Below are 21,773 nucleotides of genomic sequence, written 5' to 3'. Positions count from 1 at the left end.
AGGAAACTGAAGCTCAAAGAGGTGATGTGGATCCCCCTCAATTTCGTAGTGAGGGAGACTGCACTTGAACCTGGGGCTCCTGACCCCTGAGGGCACACATTAATCCCATGCTACTACCCCCTGCTCTGAGGTGACACAAATTCACTTATAATTACAATTAAAGTTGCCGATAATTAAAAACAGAGAAATCAAACTGTTGTAACCCTTGCCCCTGGAAGAAACAGGGAAAGGGGCCCCACAAATGCAGTTTTAATGGCCAAATAAAGGGAGCAGCTGATTGTATAGGTCATCAGGGAGAAGAAGCAAGGATGGGGAAGGATATGGCTGAAATAATGTCAACATGGACATGGGGAAATTGGCTGTAGTGTGTCAATGAGAATCTTTCTTCTCCTGTAAGAACGGCAAATGTGTATGGAGCTATGTCTATGTGCCAGGTGCTGTTTTAAGTGCCTTAAACGAATGACCTGTTTCCTTTCAGTTCTAACCATCCCTAATTCCGGCACCTAAGCCTGAACTTTTAGCTGCTCCATTCAATTTCTTTCTATCCCTGAAATGATGCTCATGGTCCCCCCTCCTACTTTGTGCTCCTTATGTGCCAGGTCCCTGACAGGCATAAGCAACTCCGGAAAAGCTAGGAGGACCTAAGATGCTCTCAGTGATTCTTGAGGCTGGGGCAGCAGGGGTGGATATTGAATAACAGAAGAGCAGGGCGGAGTCAGCAACTCTGCGAAGGGTGTGGGCAAGTTCCAGCAGCGCATCTAAGGATTCAGTCTCCAAAATTCTCTCTCCACCCTTTTCTTAAAACAATCTTCACTTTCTGACCACAGAGGTAGGCATAGGGCTCAAGCCTGGCCAGTCCCGGTACTCCATGCTCCTAGGTGCAGTGATTGGTTCAGAGATGGACACAGGACCCACCTGGCCAATCCTGGTACCCCTTTCCCTGGCTGCAGTGATTGGTTCAGGGATGGACATAGGATCCCAGCTTAGCCAATCGTGGTACTCCATTCCTCTCACCGCACTGATTGGTCCAAGCAGGGACTCAGGACTTAAGCCCAGCCAATCACAATCCTTCCTTGTGATTTTCTATCTGCATCTGATGGGAAAGAGTTCATTTTCCTCTCCAGGGTAGGAGTTGATCCCAGTGCTGCCCTGGGCTTCACCCTCGTGGGAACACTTAGCCTGTAAGAACGGCACTGGCAAGCAGTAGAAGCAGAGACAAGAGACAGAGTCCTCAAGAGGCTGGATCAGTGGATCAACTCAGGCCTGGGTCTGGACCACCCATCCTGATCTGAGTTAGGATCTGTCATTTGCAGCCAGTGAGTCCTGCATAAAACACTTCCCACTTTGGCTCAGGAGAGGCCTCCCTGAGATCTGGGTTTGAAGGAGTCTCCAAGCAAGAGTCCTGATGCTGCAAGGGCTTTGATGGAAGGTCTGGGACCTTCTCTGCCATTTCCATGATGCTGCCCCACTTCAGCCAAGACAGCCTGGCGATGCCCACAGTGTCGGTTACCGGGGGCCCGGCAACCCATAAAGATGCTTTATCCAGGTCTCCCCACCTGCTAGTCAAGGTGCTAATAGCTTAACCCCTAGAGGTCAGAGGGTAAAGGGCCAAGGGACCTTCCTGTCCATTTGCAGGGCTGAAGTTTCTTTGTGGACAAGCAGCGATACCTGAACACCGTCCCACGTCTCCAGTTCTTGCTCTGAGACAGGACACACACCAACCCATTTCCTTCTCTGGTCACCTCCAGCCCCTGGCCTTCTGGGAGAACTCGCCTCTGGCCCCACGTCCCTTCCAACTTACACAGGCTGCTTCACGCACTTGTTCACACAGACGCTTGGCAGGGATCAGGAAATCCAGGAGGAAACTCAGCCCATCGCCCCGGAAGTCAGAATCCAGGAGACGGAACACCTGACCCAGGATGGTGGGAGCTGTGGCTTCAAAAGGGGGATAGAGGCCTGCCAGGGCGTGCTGGATGGCTGTGTCCAGGGATGGGGGGTCCTGTGGGTGACAGGAGGAGAGGGTGAAAAGTGACAGTAGCAATGATAATAAGGATAATGGCCACTTCCTGACCTTCCTGGTGCCATATGACCAAGGCCTCTGCTAACTCTTCGACTTCCTCTGCTACCCCCTCCCACTCACACACCCCCTCCAGTCCCACTGGTCTTCCTTCCTGTTCTTCAGACATACTAGGCACAATCCCACCTCAGGGCCTTTGCACGGGCTGTTGCCTCTGCCTAGACTACTCCTCCTTAAGACAACTTCATTCCCTCACCTCCTGCAGATCTTTGCCCAAATGTCATCTGCTGGTCCTAGGTGGAGTAGAGGAATGGGGGAAGGCATCCAGATGGGGGCCAGAGGGAAAGAGGAGGTCAGCATCCCCAAAACCTACCACCTGGCTGGCCTGCAGACATGCAGGTTGAAGCTGAGCCACCAGTAAAGCCAAACCTGGATCAGGCAAGTGATTGCTGTTGTATACCACTCATTTGGTGGGGTTTGTTACACAGCAATAAGTAACTGATACAAGTTGGTGTGGTGGATATATGAGCCCCATATTTATCTATCCAGGATGTCTCCTCTAGAAGTTATTTGGCACAGACCATCACCACATAAATCCAACTCATACTTTCCTAAGTCGACTCCTCCCCTCCCTGCCCTGCATCCCTACCTTAGTGATTGGCCCCACCATCCAGTCAGACTCCTGGGCCAGAAATCTGCTCATCATCCTGCCCCCTGCTCCTGCCTGCCCTGCCCACAAACAACCCTCAGCCACATTTATAGTCTCACGTCCAATAACTCACCAACCCACTCCCTCTGCTCTGCTCCCCAGCCCTGTCCAGGCCCCCATCACCTCTCCCACTGAATCACCTCCTCACTGGTGTCCAGTCTCTAATCTCCCTTCTAGCCGCTTCTCCCCCAGGACCCCAAAGTGACCTTTCTCCAATGCAAACCTGGCTTTGCCCATCTCCCACTCAAAACTGTATTCAATCACTTGGGATAGAACATGAGGGAAGATAACATGAGAAAAAGAATGTATGCATATGTATGACTGGGTCCCTTATGCTGCACAGCAGAAATTGACAGAACTCTGTAAATCAATTATACTTCAAATTAAAAAGTTAAAAATTTTCAATTAAAAAAATAAAATTAATGATAGGTCATCCAGAATAAGTTATTAAATAAATAAACCAACTTTTTTTTGGGGGGGGTGGAACTTGCTCAAAGGTTCAGAAAGCACCGGCCTGCCCTCAAGCTGCACTGCTCTGCACAGGCTTCCATTGCAACGGCACATGCACCCTCTCCCTCACCTCCAGGGCTTCGCACATGCTGTTCCTTCCTCTGGGGAGGCCTTCCATGTCCATTCCCACCAGGCTAACTCCTCCTCCTGCAAGACCCAGGTCAGCCCTCATCTCTTCCAGGAGACTTTCTCAGACCTCCCACTGCCACCCCAGCTGGCGCAGGAAGCCACTTTTCTGGGTGCTCACGGTGGTTCCCACATTGCTTTTATCTCCCTTGTGGAGCCCGGGCTCCCTGACGACAGGAGAGATAAGCAGAACAATGCTCCCCTCTCCCAAAGCCCACCTCCTAATCTCTGGAACCTGTGACTGTGTCCCCTTACCTGGCAAAGGAGGAATTAAGGTTGCAGATGGAATAAAAGTTGCCGATTGGCTGACCTTAAACTAGGGAGATTATTCTGGATTCTCCAAGTGGGCCCAATCCAATCACAAGGGTCCTTGCAAGCAGAAGAGAACACAGAAGAGGCAAGAGGCAGAAGGAAATGTGACCGTGGAAGAAGCAGCAGAGAGAGCCAAGGAATGCGGGCGGCTCCTAGAAGCTGGAAAAGGCAAACAGATTCTCACTGAGAGTCTCCAGAAAAAAAAAAAAAAAAAAAACCGCAGCCTGCCAACACCTTGATCCGAGCCCAGACAGAACCATGTTAGACTTTTTCTTCTTTTTTTTTCTTTTTTCTTTTTAGGGCTGAACCTGCAGCATATGGAAATTTCCAGGCTAGGGGTCAAATCAGAGCTGCAGCTGCGGGCCTACACCACAGCCACAGCAACACCAGATCCGAGCCACATCTGCAATGTATGCTGCAGCTTGCAGCCACACCGGATCCTTAACCCACCGAGCAAGGCCAGGGATCAAAGCCACATCCTCATGGACACTATGTCAGGTTCTTAACACACTGAGCCACAACGGGAGCGCCCATAATTGCATTTTAAATGAAGATTCTTATGTCACCTTACTGGCAATGAGAATGCAGCAAGACTGCCCTGGTTCAAATTCTGGCTCTGTCGCTTAACTGGTCATGTGACCTAGCAAGTTACTTAACTCTCTCTGCCTCAATTTCCTCATCTGTCAAACTAGAGACTGGAATTGTACTCAGCTTAAAGAGCTGAGCGAGGGTGAGGGAGAGAATACACATAGATTCCCTGGCACTAAGACGGTACTCTTTAAACAACAGTCATCATTGCTATTTTTGCAGTCAGATTATAGTTATCACATCACTACTTTAAATGGAAAAATCAATGTCAATTGGCCTACGGAGAGGGTGTGGAGAAAAAGGAACCCTAGTACACTGTTGGTGGGATTGTAAATTGGTGCAACCACTCTGGAAATCAGTATGGAGATGCCTCAGAAAACTAAACACAGAACTACCATTTGATCCAGCAATCCCACTCCTGGGCATCTATCCAGAGAAAACCACGACTCGCAAAGACACATGTACTCCAATGTTCATTGCAGCACTATTTACAATAGCCAAGACATGGAAACAACCTAAATGTCCATCGACAGAGGAGTGGATCCAGAAGAGGTGGTACATATACACAATGGAATATTACTCAGCCATCAAAAAGAACGAAATACCAGCATTTTTAGCAACATGGATGGACCTAGAAACTATCATGCTAAGTGAAGTCAGCCATACAATGAGACACCAACATCAAATGCTTTCACTGACATGTGGAATCTGAAAAAAGGACAGATTGAACTTCTTTGCAGAACAGATGCTGACTCACAGACATCGAAAAACTTATGGTCTCCGGAGGAGACAGTTTGGGGGGTGGGGGGCTGTGCCTGGGCTGTGGGATGGAAATCCTGTGAAATCTGATTGTTATGATCATTATACAACTACAGATGTGATAAATTCATTTGAGTAATAAAAAAAAAATGAGAAAAAAGTCAATTGGCCTAAATAGAATATAACTGCAAAAATACACTAATAATGTATTGAATAGTTTTCATGTTATTTTATTTATTTAAATATATATTTTATATTGATTCATAAAATATTTACATATATTATTATAATAGCTATGTATATAGCTGAGGTAAGTATGTCCTTACATAAACACTATAGAATAACTACAGGGAGTTTCCGTCATGGCTCAGCAGAAACAAATCTGACTAGTATGCATGAGGATGCAGGTTTGGTCCTTAGCCTTGCTCAGTGGGTTAAGGATGTGGCATTGCCGTGAGCTGTGGTACAGGTCGCAGATGTGGCTTGGATCCTGCATTGCTGTGGCTGTGGCATAGGCCAGCAGCTGCAGCTTCGATTCAACCCCTGGCCTAGGAATTTTCATATGCCATGAGTATGGTCCTTAAAAAAAAAAGGCAAAATAAAATAACTACATATTTTTTTGGCCACACCCACGACTTGCGGAAGTTCCAGGGCTGAGGACTGAACCCATGCCGCAGCGATGCCAATGCTGGCCCCTTAACATGATGCGCTACCAGACAACTCCAAAATGAACTGTTTTTAAACCAAGACATGGAAGCAACCTACGTGTTCACCAACAGATGAATGGATAAAGAAGATGTGGTGTATTTATGCAATGTTACTTAGCTACAAAAAAAGAATGAAATAATGCTATTTGCAACAACATGGATGGACACAGAGATTATCATATGAAGTGAAGTCAGACAAAAAGAGACAACTATTATAATGATCTCTTTTACAGGTGGAGTCTAAAAAAAGAATTCAAACGAGTTCCCATTGTGGCTCAGTGGTTAATGAACCCGACTAGTATCCATGAAGACGCAGGTTCGATCCCTGACCTCGCTCAGGGGGTTAAGGATCTGGTGTTGCCGTGAGCTGTGGTGTAGGTTGCAGACTTGGCTCGGATCCTGAGTTGCTGTGACTGTGGCTGTGGCGGGCAGCTGCATCTCCGATTTGGCCCCTAGCATGGGAACCTCCATGTGCCGCGGGTACGGCCCTAAAAAGACAAAAAAAAAAAAAAATTACAAAGGAACTTATTTGCAAAACAGGAACACAGAGCTACCTCATATCTCAGTGGGTTAAGGATCAGGCATTTTCACTGCTGTGGCTCTGGTTACAGCTGTGGCACAGGTTTGATCCCTGGCCTGGGAAGTTCTGCAGGCTGAGGGCGCCGCCAAAAAAACACAACAGAAACAGACTTACAGACATAGAAAACAAACTTACGATTACCAAAGGGGCAAGTGGGGGAAGGGATAAATCAGGAGCATGGGATTAACAGATACACACCACTGTGTAGGAAATAGATAAGCAACAAGGATTTATTGTACAGCATAGGAAACTGTATTCAATATCTTGTAATAACCTATAATGGAAAGGTACCTGAAAAATTAATTATACACACACACACACACATAATTGAATCACTTTGCTGTATACCCAAAACTAACCCAATTTTGTAAACCAACCATACTTCAATAAAGTAAGTTACTTTTAAAGAAAAACTAAACCATGAAAAAAAAAATACCGCCATTAAATTCCAGAGACATCTGGTGACCTCCCGAAGGTCATGTCTCTCTCCCTTCCTTCCAAAGGGAGACTGCCGCATTCTAGAAAGGTGTCCGAGACATCTTTTCACCAGAGGGAAGCTTTCTCCCTGGGTTCTCAGAAGATCAGAGGAAAGTTTGAAAGAGATCCACTCGCAATTGCCATGCGATTCCATGTTATTTAGTTCCAGTCTGTGACCACCTGTGGCTCAGCTGTGATCTGTGCCCCAACCTCTGGGAGACGATGACGTGCCTCAGTTTCCCCATCTGAAAAGGGGGATTGTAATTCCCATGGTCCCTCGCCCGGATGACTATTCTGGAGATAGGAGGAGATAATGAATGTAGGAGGTCTTGGGAAAAATAAATGTTGTTGCTGCTGTTGTCACCATTAATTGTTATTTATGTTTACCCATCCTGTGGGACAAAGCTGAAGTCTCAGCCTCCGTGTGAAGATACCTTTCCCTTCCTGGTCCCTTCCTGAATCCAAGAGTCACTCCTGTAATCATAATTTCCAGGCACCTGCCATGCACCAGGTCCCCCACTCGCATTCTCTTGCTTGGCCACACAATCACCCTAGGGGCCAAGCCAGAACAGCCCATTTTGCAGATAAAGAAACGGAGGCTGGTCTGGCTCAAGATCAAAGAGTGCAGGAGAAAGCCAGAACCAAGCTCCCATCCAGGTCTGAGTGAGTCCAGTCCACCCTCACCCCCTGTTCCCTGGAGCCTAGTCTGCCTCGGGGCCACCAGCAGCCACTGGCCTTGGGGGAGGGCTTCCCAGCTGCCCATCCTGCACTAGGGCCCGAAGACACTGTTTACTTCTCAACAAACCAAGGCTCACAGCCCAGGCTGCCTTGGCTTTCGCAAATTGGCTCAGCTGGCCGCACACTGTAACCATAAAAGGGGCAGCCAGTAAAAAGAAAGAATGTTCTTTAACAGGACTTGGAGCTCTTGGCCAGAGGAATTACCTGCTACAGGCCCGCATCCCAGAGGCTCAGAAGCTCTCCAAGTGTTGGGGGAAGCACATGGGGACTGGGCCCAGTCGGCTGCAGGGAGAAAAGCTGGCCACTCTCCACTCAGAATCAACCGGGCAGCCCAGCCCGGGACCACAGGAACCCAGACACCGTCGGCCAGACGTGGGCCCCTCAAAATGATTTCCGTGAAACTCAATCGACCTGTTTCTCTTCCTCCCCAGTGAGCTGGGGTTTTAACTGTTCCTTGGCAGGAGCTGAGGCAGCAGACAGCGTGACGCTGAGAAGGAAGAGGGTGTCAGGGGCCAGAGCCGGTCTGAGCCCCCTCGGCCCCCTCTCCTGGGACCCCCGGGCCAAGACGGAGCCCACCAAGGAGGCTGCCAGGACCAGACTGCAGGAATGGCGCCAGTAGGATGCTCACAGACCCTCTGAACTGATCCACGGAACTTTGGACAGTGCCAAAGATCAGAGAAAAGTGACTGTTTCCAGCAGTCCTGTCTGGACACGGGAAGATTGAGAATAGGGGTATCTGTAAACTCGTTTCGATGTCTTTGCCATGAGCCTCTACTATTACTGTCATCTTAGGTCTTATCTTTATGAAGTAAAAAAACACAAGTATAAAGTGGATGCATTGATGCATTTTTACCTCGGTGGGTACCCCTGGAACCACTATCCCAATTGCTATACAAGATTTCCACCACACCAGAAAGAGGCCCCCTCCCAGACCATGCCCCACGCCAGCGGTAACTACTCTTCTGACTATTGAAATTGTTTTAAAGAAAAATTCCTCAGCAGTATGACCGCCACTGTGCAAAAATGTGTGGAAGCCAAGAGGCCATGAAATAAAGCGTTAACTGAGGTTACCCCTGAGGGCCGGGGCGGGGCGGGGGGGGGGGGCTTGTAAGTCACAGTTTTAATTTTCCTCATCGTTGCTGGATTTTCCAAACATTCTGGAACCAGCCTTCTGTAGAGCTTTTATAACTGGGGGGGTGGCGATATAAAAGTGCGATTGTGTGTGTACGTTTTACGTCTGGTTCCCTTTTTAAATGGTCTCACCAGATGTTGTTTTTTGGGCCTTCTGAGATGGGGGCTGAATTCACCCAGATTTACCCACATACTCCAGCAGGCAAAGATGGTGGCATCACGCAGTATCAGCATCGCCCAGCTTGGGAAGGCAGAGGTGGAGGAAAGCTGACACAGGCAGTGTCCTAGGGTTTAACCCCTGCTCACCCCCCGTGGCAGAAAAGCCTAGGGAAGGTGATTCCACCCTTGCCTCACCGGGTCATCTTGGCCTCAGTTTCCCCATCTGTAAAATGGGGACCTTGGGCTTATCTATCTCTAAGGACCCTTCCAAGGGGGACCTTTCTAGAAGTCAAGGTACTATCAGATTCAGGAAGGTTTGGAGCTGGGATGTGGATCCCAAATGGGATCAATTAGCCTTCAGTGGGTGAGAAGGTTTATAAAGATCTGTCTCATCCATCTTAGACTCAGGTCCAAGGAGGAGCTAAATCAGCAGCCACAGATGCAAATGCCTACAGCGGCCTGAGAGTTGACGCAGAAGACAGAATTGATCCAAGTGTGAGAAAATAACCCCACTAGCCCCTTGGTGAGTGGCCCCAGACAGTCAGCTTCAGTGTCAGGGGAGCCTTAGGGAGTAGGGGGGCCTGGGATGCACACCCATCTCATCCAGCCGAGTGTTGCCTTCACCCAGCTTTGCTGAGGCTACTGATATTTTAGTAAAACCTCCCAATGTTTTAAAGAATTGGCCCAACCCAACCCATCTGTGAGCCCGATGCAGCCAGTGGGTGTCAGGTTGTGACCACCAGGCTTAACCACCTAGGATGCTTCTCTTGAATTTCTCCAGGCTGCAGAGTCTAAATCCAGCATTTGATAACTCTGGCTGCCAGGAAGTTATTGCTCACATTCAACTAAAGCGTCTCCTGCTTTAAAGCCTTTTTAGTTTTGTGTGGGTAGAGGTATGAGTGAGAACTGGTTCCTTATTAAACAAAAATTGTTTTTGAGAAAGTGGGAAAACAACCCAGATGCAGCAAACTGAAAAGCAAGGGGAATTAGAGGATCCATGTGCAAGCCCAGCTTTGCCATGTATCATCTGTGCGACCTTGAGCAAGTCAGGTCACCTCTCTGGACCTTAGTTCTCAGTTCCTGTCCTTCCTGTCCCTTTTGTCTGTGCCCTGGCACTCACCATCTCCCACCCAAACCACATAAGGATAGCACCAATTATAACTAGAGCTTCTTCTGACTGAGCGAGTCTTCTGTGGCATACCTTATGCTAAGAATTTCTCATACCTTTTTTGTTTTTTCTCATCTTCCCAACAATTCTATGGGATGTGTATATTTATTCCCATTTCACAGATTAAGAAACTGAGCCCAAGGCTCTACTGCCAGTGAATGGTAGAGCTGGGGTTTGAACCTGCACACACACCTACCAGCTCTTCTGCCCTTTTCCTAGGCTCCCTGACACTGGGCCAGGCTCCCCTTTCGCCACTACAATGGCCTTTCTAACACACAGACCCAACTGTGACCCTCCACTGCTCAACAACCTTAAGTAGCTTCCTATTACCTGCACAACTCAGCCTGGCACCAGTGGCCCATCAGTCTACACCCAGCATACACTTCCTATGTCTGATGCCCTTTATACACCAGCTCAGGGCTTCTCGAGCACCCAGGCGCCTCATTCATGAGTTTTTCGTGCTGTTCACCTAACCTAATTTATTGTTTCCTTAATATTAGTTATTTACTTCATATTTGCCTTTTTGTCAATTCTTTTTTTTTTTTTTTGTCTTTTCTATGGCTGCACCCACAGCATATGGAGGTTCCCAGGCTAGGGGTCTAATTGGAGCTACAGCTGCTGGCCTACACCACAGCCACAGCCATGCCAGATCCAAGCCGCATCTTTGACCTACACCACAGCTCATGGCAATGCTGGATCCTTAACCCACTGAGCAAGGCCAGGGATTGAACCCACAACCTCATGGTTCCTAGTCGGATTTGTTAATCACTGAGCCACAATGGGAACTCCTGTCAATTCATTTTCAACTTAAATGTTTTACTATTGTATTTATGATCCTGTGTTTGCACTGTTTAAATCACTCCCTAATACAGATTAAGTTGAAAAGCTGTGGGAGTTCCCTGGTGGTCTAGTGGTCTAGTGGTTAGGACTCAGCGCTTTCACCACTGTGGCCTGGGTTGGATCCCTGGTCTGGGAACTCAGATCGTACATCAAGCTGTTGCACACTGTGGCCAAGAAAGAAAAAATCTGCAAAATTAAAAAATGTTCATCTGAGTGCCATCCAAAGTCTCCCCTGCTAGACCCGTGGTGGGTCCCCCACTTTGGAAAGCACTGCCTGAAGTCCCCCACCTCCCTGCTCAGACTGGATGAGTTCCTTCCCACCCTTCAGAGCCCTGCTCGACCTGCATCTCTAACTTTTTCAGGACGTATGTGCTTCCAGGCTAAGGGCACCCATTATACAGCACAGAATCCTCAGAGAGCAGTCTTCCTTCCCCAGGGACTGCAAGCCCCCAAAGCAGGGACCAGGGCCCTTACTCATCTCTGCGCTCTGGTCCTTTACACGAGGCCTGACACACAGCAGGTGCTTTGGGGGACCACCCTGAAGTAGGTACCTTGGCAGTGTTGAATGAACTGAGTTGGACTCAACCAGCTCACAGGTGACCTACAAGATGACTGGGGAGGACATGAACCTGATGTGAAATTACGGTAAGAAAGTTATTCCAATTCTCTCCCAGTCCTCTCAATGACGCCAAACAGAAAGTTCTGTGCCAGTGTATCTTGGACACCTCCCAGACACTTAGCAATCACTCCTTTTAAGAAAAAAAAAAAAAAATGAGTTCCCTGGTAGCCTAGTGGTTAAGGACTCGGTATTGTCACTGCTGTGGCTCCGGTCGCTGCTGTGGTGCACGCTCAATGCTTGGCCTGGGAACTTCCCCATGCCATGGGTGCAGCCAAGGAAAAACACACAAACAAAAACAAAAAAAAAGAAAGAAAAAGAAAATAGTCCTTGGGTTTGGAATCGTCTGCATCCAACTTGATCCAGCCAGAATTTCTAACACAGATTTGCCTTCATTGTATATATTTTTACAGTTATTTTCTATTTATAACAATGAATACTGATTTTCCATGGTCATGAAATAAAATTTCCTATTTATATGCATTTTTCAGTTTATAAAGTAAGTTGATTTAAAGAAAAGTATTAAGCAATAATAGGTAGTAAATTTTGTAATTTCTTCATAATACCTTATCCAGGAAGTGAATAAACAATTTTTTTTTAAGGGCCGCACCCAGAGCATATGGAGGTTCCCAGGCTAAGGGTCGAACTGGAGCTATAGCCACTGGCCTGTGCCACAGCCACGGTAATGTGGGATCCAAGCCTTGTCTGCAACCTATACACCTCAGCTCAGGGCAACGCCAGATCCTTAACCCACTGAGCGAGGCCAGGGATCAAACCTAAGTCCTCATGGATACTAGTGGGGTTTGTTAACCACTGTGCCACGACAGGAACTCCCAAAAATTGTCATGATGATACTGAAATTTCAGAAATATGGGACTGGATAAACCCTAAGTCCCTATTATAATATGCTCTGACGATGGGCTATGCCAGAACACTAGATAGCCATTCATCAAATCACCCTACAAAAATTACAACTTGGATGGCTGCCATGAAGGAGAGATATAAAGCATGATGAAGTGAAAGTCAGGGGAATCAGGAAAAGCTTTCCTGAGGAGGTGACATTTGGATGGAAACTTACGGGATGAATAGGAATTCGTTAGAGGAAGGTGTTCCCCCCCATCAGGAAGAGCATGTGCAAAGGCCCTGTGGCAGGAGGGAGCACAAGACATAAGAGGCCCTGACCTAAGGGCAGAGCGGCTGGAGTATAGAGGTGAGGCCAGAGGGATAGGCAGGTGACAACTTTTAACATTTAAAGACAAAGGTGGGAGGAAAATCTGTCCATCATCCCCACTCAGGAAAGAGATGTTCACCCTTCGAGAGGAGCCACCCAGTGCCCGACCCTCGATCTGAGGGGTGTGGGGTTCAGCGAGGAATTTCTGGATTCTAAAATTAATAACTGTGTCAAGTCTGAAATGAAGAAAAGTTTGGCAAACACCACTTGGTGCAGGTGGCTATGGGGTGGCCATGACAGCTGAATGCAGGTTCAGAATTCAGGCTGTCCTAACTGCCACTTCCTGGCAGAGTGACCTTGTGCATGTGTGTACACCTGCCCTGCGATGCACAGGTTTAGGAGCATGGCTTTGTGCTATGCATGCAGGTGAATGCTCCTACTTTAATAATCTGGGAGACTCTGATGGGAAAAGCATCTTAGGGACTTGTTTGGAAATCAGTGATTTCAGAATTCACAAACCATTCTTCCTATCCTGGACTTGAGCTGCAACAGCCCCCAGCTAACCTAGCTCGTTTCAGACCGGCTCTTTCCAGTCCTGTTACTGTTGGTCCTGAAGTGAGTGATTTTTGTAAACAGACAAGACTGCTTGGTGTCTTGTCTGAGGTCAAACAGAGATTATGTCAGTAACCAAGGACCTCTCGAGTCCTGAGCTTCTAGCCTTGCAGGGCTTGTCCCCATACTTGAGTACAATTTTGTTAGTATGTTATGCTGTTTCGCATTACACCCTAAAGACTTTAGAATTTAGCATTTTTAGTGAAATTTTAAGTGTTAATAAAAATAGCACTGGAGTTTCCGTCGTGGCGCAGTGGTTAACCAGTCCGACTAGGAACCATGAGGTTGAGGGTTCGATCCCTGGCCTTGTTCAGTGGGTTAAGGATCAGGCGTTGCCGTGAGCTGTGGTGTAGGTTGCAGACAAGGCTCGGATCCTGCGTTGCTGTGGCTGTGGTGTAGGCTGGCAGCTACAGTGCCGATTGGACCCCTAGCCTGGGAACCTCCATACGCCGTAGGAAGCGGCCCTAGAAAAGGCAAAAAGACAAAAAAAAAAGTATTATACCCTCCCCCAAAAAATAATAATAACCTGGGAGAACAGGTGGATAAGGCTCGTGTGAGTGAGAGGGCACATGTGTTTAGCTGTGTGTGTCACTGGGAGCCTGTTTTGAGGCTCTGCGTGTGTGTCTGTGAACATGTCTATAGAACTCTGTGTGTGCCCATACTGAAAACCCACACAGATTCAACCTGTGGATCACAGTCAAAGGGTTAAAACCATAGCCAGACCTCACAGCCCTTTCCCAAATCCCCACCACTCCTGTGACACCCCCCAGGGGCTCCTGGGCCTATCTGGAGCTGGGCTGGGATTCCCTGAAAGCAGACTTTTCTTTCATTCTCTGTTTCCAGATATTGCCGCAAACACATACACGTAGCACCCCAGTCTTCTTGGGGTACAAGGCCAGGGAGCCATGGGGGGGGGTAGTAATTGCTCTTCCCCCGCCTCCCCGCCCCAGACAGACTTCCCCACCCATTACCCATGGCGTCAGGACAATGTGCAGATCTGACTCTGCTGCCCTGAGTCTAAAGTGACAACATCACCCCAAGTTTTGCCGAACGACTCCCTCTTCTCCACTCAGCACCCTCGACCCTCCTTGCTCTGTGCTGGGCGACTGGGCTGAGAGGGGACTTTAACTCCCCTCCCCATCCAAACCCCTATGGGTACAGTAGGCATACCTCCCCCTCAGCCCAAGTCTCAAATGCCACACCACCCCCAAGTCCGTCCAAGCTCCAGAGCTAGGATTCCAGCTCTGATCTGTGCTGTGGGACGGGCAGTGTTCAACTTTACCAGCCATCCAGTCTGACTCCATCCACCTCACACATGGACGGATGGAGCCGGGAGAGAAAACTGCACCAGAGCCGGAGTCTTGCACTCTCCAGCCCACCCCTCCTAGTGGGGACCCTGAAGCACAGACCCTTGGCCAGGAACAGTGAGTTGCCTCAGCCGAAACGGTAGGAATCTGTCCGCCCCCCGCCCCCGACACCCCCCCCCCCCGCCCCGGGCTGTGCCTCATCAAAAGGGGTCCGAGCAAGGTGGTCCAGGCCTTGGCAGGCGTTACCATGGTGACAGGGTGCAAGCGGCGGCTGCTTCTCTCCTGGACACCGGCTCCGTGGGTCCCGCCCGGCGTTGCTCTGTCCTGCGCAGACCCTGGCCCCGGCCTAGTCCTGGAGCCGACGGAGCGGGCTGGCTCAGGGCGCCAACTCTGGCCTCATCTCCAAGGGGAGCCAGGGAAACGGGGGTTGGGGGGGTGGCGAGGGGGGCGGGTGGATGGAGACAGAGAAGAGAGGAGCGGAGACTGGGAACGGGGAGAGCCGGGGAGAGCCGCGGGCGGCGCAGCCAGGCCACCGCCGAGCGCGGCCGCAGGGGCGGGGCGGGCGGGGCGGAGCTGCTCCCCGCGTGGGACCTGGCGGCCGACGGCGGCCCCTCGGAGCCGGCGCCTCGCCCCCGCCCCGCCCGCCCCGCGGCGCGTGATGAGAACCAGGCGCCCCCCTCCCGACCCTCGGCCGCGCCGGCTGCCAAGGGGAACTCGAGCCGGCCCGCTCCTCGCTCCTCCCTCCTCCCCCGCGCTCTGGCCTCGGTCTCGTCTGGAAGCTGTCGCCCCGCGCCGCGCCCATTATACAGACTGGCAGAGTGAGGCTCCCGGCGGCGTGGCCCAGGCGCTGAATGAAGCCCAGACTGAGATCGGAGTCCGAGCTTGGGTCCAGTGTCTTGAGTCTCTTCCTTGTCCACGTGCCAGTTGGGGGATTCTGGCAAATCATGGCCTCTCCTAAGCCTGTTTCCTCGTGTGTAAGATGGGGATGATGATACGATGATGATAGTACCTGCCTCTTAGATGTGATGGCGAGGAGTAAACATGCCCCAATGCCCTTCCCTTGTGAAGCCCACCACACGCCCCAGCATCTAATGCAAGGCGCAGAGATGATGGTGGCTGTTTGTGAGTTCTTATCTTGGTTCGCTCAAGCAGTAACTGGCTGCGTGAAGGTGGCCAAGCCACTGTTCCCCGCTGGGCCTCAGCTTTGGAGGGAGATTGGGAATCTAGATGGTAACTGAAGTTATTTCTAGGTGGAGAACTCTGGGTCATCCATTCCTTTATCAAACATGGCGCCAAGCCCTGAGCCAGAACAAGACAGAGCCCCTGCCCTCAGGTCATGTGCAATCTAATGGGGAAGACAGACAAGAAGCAGAACAGAACACGTGAGTGTGGGAACTGCTAAGAAGGAAACAGACAAATGTTAACGCTGGCCCAGTAGGGGGATCCACTTAGAGCCGGTGGTCTAGGGAGGGAGAAAGAAGCCTAGATCTGAAAGAGGGGAAGGAATTAGGTGAAGAGTGGAGAATGAGAGAGTCGAGAGAAACAGAGTTCCAGGCACAAGAAACAGCATGTACAAAGGCCCTGAGGTAGTATTAAGCTTAAGGAAATCGGGAGCAAGCAAAGACCTGAAAATGGACGAGTATAGTAGTAAGGGTTTAAGGCCACAGAGGTTAAGCAGCCTTTTAGCAGAAAGAGCTAGAAGCCATCCCACATTGCTGTGCAGCATTGAACAAGTCCCTACACATCCCGGACCTCTGTTTGCTTATGTTAATTCCAGACTAATAATCCCCAATAGTTCCACCATGCCATCCAGCCAGAGGATCGCTCGATGATACATATTCAGCAATCAAATAAACCCCCTCCAACCTGCAGGAGCCAGTCTGGATGGTTTTGGTACCACCACCCCAGACCCAAGTTTGGGAGAGAACAGACTTCTTCCTGATTTTTTTTTTTTTCTTTCCATTTTAGGGCCGCACTCGCAGCATATGGAGGTTCCCAGGCTGGGGGGGGGGGAGCAAATCAAAGCTACAGCTGCCGGCCTGCGCCACACCTGCAGTAACACCAGATCTGAGCCACGTCTGCGACCTACAGCACAGCTCACAGCAATGCTGGATCCTTGACCCACTGAGTGAGACCAGGGATCGAACCTGCTTCCTCATGGATCCTGGTCAGGTTCATCAACCACTGAGCCACAACAGGAACTCTGAGAACAGACTTCTTAATGTCAGGTGAGAATTCTCCTGGGAGTTGGGGATGGTCCTAGCTTGGAGGTTCTAAAATCCCAGCCTTGGGGAGTTCCCTTTGTGACTCACAGAAATGAATCCAACTAGTACCTATGAGGATGCAGTTTCCATCCCTGGCCTTGCACAGTGGGTCAAGGAACCAGCATTGTTGTGAGCAGTGGCATAGGTCGAAGACGCAGCTCGGATCCTGTGTTGCTGTGGCTGTGGCGTAGGCCGGCAACTACAGCTCCAATTCGACCCTTAGCCTGGGAACTTCGACATGCCGTGGATGCGGCCCTAAAATGCAAATCAATCAATCAATAAATAAGTAAAATTCCAGCTTTACAGGGAGACAGCATTGACATGGCGTCTAGTATTCTGGGTTTGCAGGCAACGGAGGCCGTCTCTGAGTGAGTAAAGCAGAGACATGAAGGATGGTAGAGTATGAGTGCTCACAGAATCAGTGAGAAAGCTGGGGTCCATCCTCTGAAAAGCATAAGATAACCTCCCCAGGTCTTGCTGGCAGGAATGAGTTGTAGACCCTTGATGACCAATGGAACAACATCAAGACAAACACACCAAAACAGAACTTTCCACAGGTCAGGTACTTCTCTAAGTGCATAAGAGTTATGAAGTAGATTCTATTATTGTCCCTATTTTTCTTTTTTTTGTGTGTGTGTCTTTTTGTCTTTTTGCCATTTCTTGGGCCGCTCCTGCGGCATATGGAGGTTCCCAGGCTAGGGGTCCAATCAGAGCTGTAGCTGCCAGCCTACGCCAGAAACACAGCAACATGGGATCCAAGCTGCGTCTGCAACCTATACCACAGCTCACAGCAACGCCGGATCATTAACCCACTGAGCAAGGCCAGGGATCGAACCCGCAACCTCATGGTTCCTAGTCAGATTCGTTAACCACTGTGCCACGACGGGAACTCCTACTGTCCCTATTTTGCAGATGGAAAAACTGAGGCACAGAGAGGTTATGCAGCTTGCCCACTGTTGGATAGGAGTTAACTGTGGAGTCCCAAATTGGACAAGACTATCCATGTCTAGAAACCGTGATAGGCACTCCCTTCCTGTGCCCTGGAATGAAACCCAAGCTGTGTGTCTCTCCTTGACAGATTCAAAGACTTCAAGAGAGATTGTCATTGGGCCATGTGCCCAAGGTCCCACTAACACCGAATATATCAGGAACACCCAAAAGGAAATTAGGTTGCATGAGGGGTGGGAATAGATCTCAAAAATGGCTTATAAACAAGTGCTCATTGTGAAGTCCATTCCCGGGGCCTCTTGAATCCTTTGCAATCGTCTCATCACATGTTCTTCCAAAAATACTTTCTGCTTATATGGTCTAACCCCACATGTAACCAAAAAACATACTCACATGTATCCATACACCCTTGGCCTCATATTATGTGTGACCTCAAGTAGGTTCACCTTCCTAAACCTCAGGTTCATCTTTTGTAAGCCAGAGAAAATAATATTTACTTCCTCATAGGACTATGGTTGGAATTAAATAAGTTAATGAGCATAAGGTGCTTTGCACTGCGTCTGGGACACAGCAGGGTGAATATACTGCACATAAAATGGTTAGGAGCCAATGGTTGTGAACTCAGCCTCTAAATACACAGGCTTAACTGCTGGATTGGATTGGGTTCATCTCTCAGGAACTTTCCAGAGGGTTTTCCAAGGACTCATTCAAGAATTTATTTCCTCTCTTTGATAAATGAATAACTGAATCTTGCTCCAATGGCTACACTAAATTTGGAGACACAACAAAATCCATCACCGATCTTACATGTGGTGGAGGAGAGAAAATGACGAAGGCTTGTGGAAATGGGCTCTGTGACTGATTTGCACAGGTCAACGTCACTATATCTACAGCATAAAGCAGAGGTTATAATCTTCTGTTTATGAGACTTTTGTGAGAATCTAATGAGAAAATGCATCGAAAGGGCTTAACATGGTGGCTGACACATAACTGGTCCCTGGTAAATGGCAACTCTACTTAAGATTCTGACATTCAGGGCCAGGTGCCAGGACGTCTCATCAGGGGACAGTTTCCCTTGGGGGAAGAGAGTTGTCTAGTTTTTTTTTAATGTCATGAGACTCAGCATTCATTCATTCAATAAATATGTATTTGTTCCTACTTTCAGGATAGCAAATACTTGGCACACACGTGTACACTCACCCCTCTCCTATCCACAGTAGACATCATTAATCAATCATGGAGCTTCCTGCTGAACCTGGAAGCAACCTCAGAATCCTCCTCAACACAGAGTCCAGGCAGCCGCTTCCCATCAATATGAGTTGGCATCAGAGACGAGGCTTATTTACCATCTGCGATCCCTAATGTACAAGGAAGATTGACATTGGAGAAAACACAGGTTCTGGAGGCAGAAAGCTTGGGTTTGAATCTTGCCTCAGAAATCCCTATACGGCCTTATTAAAATGAGTGGGTTCTGAGGCATCACCTCAACCCATGGAGTGTGCCACTCACAACTCCCTTCCTGCTGCAGGAAGTCCAGTGAGCTCTGGATGCCTCGGGATACAGCTTGTGGCTGAAGCCCCATGCTTCCAAGGCAGCCCCTGCCTGAGCACACCCTGCACACCTCTGCCCGATGTGGGACTCCTCTATAAACAACCTCCATGCCGGAGTCCCCCACGGGGCCGGCTGAGACTTCTCAGCGCCGCACTGCAGTCTGATGCCCTTTCTACCCAATCCTCCTTTCCTCCCCCCTTCCTTTCTCAGACATCAGACCTCAGACATGGGCTGAAGGCTCTTTCTTGCTCTCCCTGATCCCTCTCCCCTTTGTCCTCGGGGGCATCACCGTCAATGGATCTCTTGCACTTCTCACTCTGCTTTGGCTTCTGTTTCTCAGAGGCTGCAACTAACACAGCCCTGAGCTGCATTAAGTCTGGGTTGCAAAGGAGTGGTTTGCTCCTCTTCTCTGATGGTGACAGTAGGAGGTGGCTAGGGGCCAAGAGTGACCCAGAATAGGGAGGCTTGAAGGGCACAGTAACATAACCATGACCCTCCCTGCAATAAAACTGGCCTTACCCATCAAGGACTCTTGATTATAGCTAGGCTCAGCTCAACCTAGCTTACGTAAAAAAAGGGAATTTAGAGTCTTAAAAGTGAGAACTGGTGCCAGAGCTCTGTCATCGTTCTTCTGGTGGTTTCGTCCCTGTGGCCAGGGTAGATGACCTCCAGGAACTCCAGGCTTACATGGTCTCAGATCATCAGTCTTAGTTCAAGGACAACAACCTTTTTTTCTCCTACATCTATAATATAAGTTCTAGGGAAGACCTTGATTGGCCTTGCTTAGGTCACATGTCTATTTCTGAACCAATCACAATGGTCAGGGTAACAGATATTCTGATTGGCCGGAATAGATGCTATGCCCACCCCTGGGTGGGAACACATAATGGTGGTTCTACCAGAACTGCATGAAATGGGGCGAAGTTCTTCAAAGAAACCAGAGGAGGGAGATGAAAACACAGGTTAATTTAACAAAAGCCTTGCTGATCATTGCCCACTTCATAAATACGAGGAAGAAAAAAAGGTGGAAAAGACATGGTTTTCTTCCTCAATGACTTTCTCTTCTAACAGAGAAAAATACGATGTTTAAATGAGCTCTCTGATATGGGGTCTTGGGATGGGAGTGGAGGACACCTGTGGACCCACAGGTACTGCAGACACTGTCCCACCCTTCCTGGGATGCCCACCATCTGGTAGCAGGGACAGAGATGCAACCCCATGAGAACGAAACCTCTCAGTGCCCCTGAGACTTAAAACTCAACCTTTTCATCAGTCCTAATTTACAGCAGGGAGATCCAGCCAGTGAGCGGTGACACATGCAGTGCCACACTGCCCAGACAGGACAACTACCTGTCATACTTGGTCTGCTCTTAAAACTGCTTCATGCTATATGGGGAAAAAAAAGCATGTGTATGTATATGTATGACTAATTCGCTTTGCTGTACACCTGAAACTAACACAACTGTAAGTCAACTATACTCCAATAAGATTATTTTTTTTATTTGCTTTTTTTTTTTTTAGGGCCACACCTGCAGCATATGGAAGTTCTCGGGCTGGGGTAGAATTGGAGCCGCAGCCACCAGCCTACACCACAGTCACGGCAAGGTGGGATCCAAGCCACATCTGCGACCTACACCACAGCTCACAGCAACGCTGGATCTTTAACCCACTGAGTAAGGCCAGGGATCAGCCCCCCATCCTTATGGATGCTAGTCGGATTTGTAACCTGCTGAGCCGCAACAGGAACTCTTAAAATTAAACTTAAAAAAAAAATTTTTTAAAAATTGAGATGTCTTTTAAATGCAAAATATACATTAGATTTTGAATACTTATTGCTAAAATAATGTAAACAGCCCATTAATAAATTTTATATGGATTTAAAAAAACTGCTTCATGGAAGAAGAGACCATGATATATATGTAGGAGCCCTGAGTACAAGTCTCTGCCTGCCCACTGCCTCCCGCAGGGATCATGGGGTTTTGTCTAAATTCCCTTGCTTTTTCTCGGTTGTGCAATAGAACCAATAACCTCTGCTTTGGCTCCCTGCCCTGCCTGCTGTGAAGCAATAACCATGAACATGTGTCATGTCCTGCGTAAGATAGAGATTCCTGGGATGCATTGACTGATTGATTTTCTTTTTATGACCCCTCCTGCGGCATATGGAAGTTCCCGGGCCAGGGATAGAATTGGAGCTGCAGCCTACACCACAGCCATGGCAACACTGGATACGAGCCACATCTGCAACCTACACTACAGCTTGCGGCAACGCCAGATCCTTAACCCCACTGAACAAGGCCAGGGATTGAACCTACATCCTCACAGAGACAACATCGAGTCCTTAACCTGCTGAGCCACAATGGGAACTCCACACTGATGGATTATTTTCCACTCTATTCCAGGGACAGTGTGTGCACTGGGTGCTGGGTAGCAGGATGAACATAACAGACAGTCCCTGTCCTTGCATAGCTCACAGTGTGGTAAAG

At 48.9% G+C, this 21,773-nt stretch overlaps 1 protein-coding gene across 4 annotated transcripts in view; it reads right to left on the bottom strand.

The window, feature by feature from the left end:
• The window catches only part of KIAA1755 (KIAA1755 ortholog), a 47,299-nt gene extending 32,235 nt beyond the window's left edge, over nucleotides 1–15,064 (bottom strand). For 2 of the 4 annotated variants that reach the window (XM_047771109.1, XM_047771112.1), the window contains exons 1-2: nucleotides 14,774–15,064; nucleotides 1,802–1,999 (exon numbers count right to left, since the gene is read on the bottom strand). In XM_047771109.1, the coding sequence (XP_047627065.1) occupies nucleotides 1,802–1,999; nucleotides 14,774–14,776 (201 nt within the window). In that variant the 5' untranslated portion in view covers nucleotides 14,777–15,064. The remainder of the gene's footprint in view (nucleotides 1–1,801; nucleotides 2,000–14,773) is intronic. The other 2 variants (XM_047771110.1, XM_047771114.1) reach the window with 2 other exon arrangements.
• Nucleotides 15,065–21,773: the final 6,709 nt, after the last annotated feature.

Source organism: Phacochoerus africanus, chromosome 3 (genome assembly GCF_016906955.1).
Source record: "Phacochoerus africanus isolate WHEZ1 chromosome 3, ROS_Pafr_v1, whole genome shotgun sequence".
Taxonomy (NCBI): Eukaryota; Metazoa; Chordata; class Mammalia; order Artiodactyla; family Suidae; genus Phacochoerus; species Phacochoerus africanus.
This window is presented reverse-complemented; position numbering and strand designations above follow the sequence as displayed.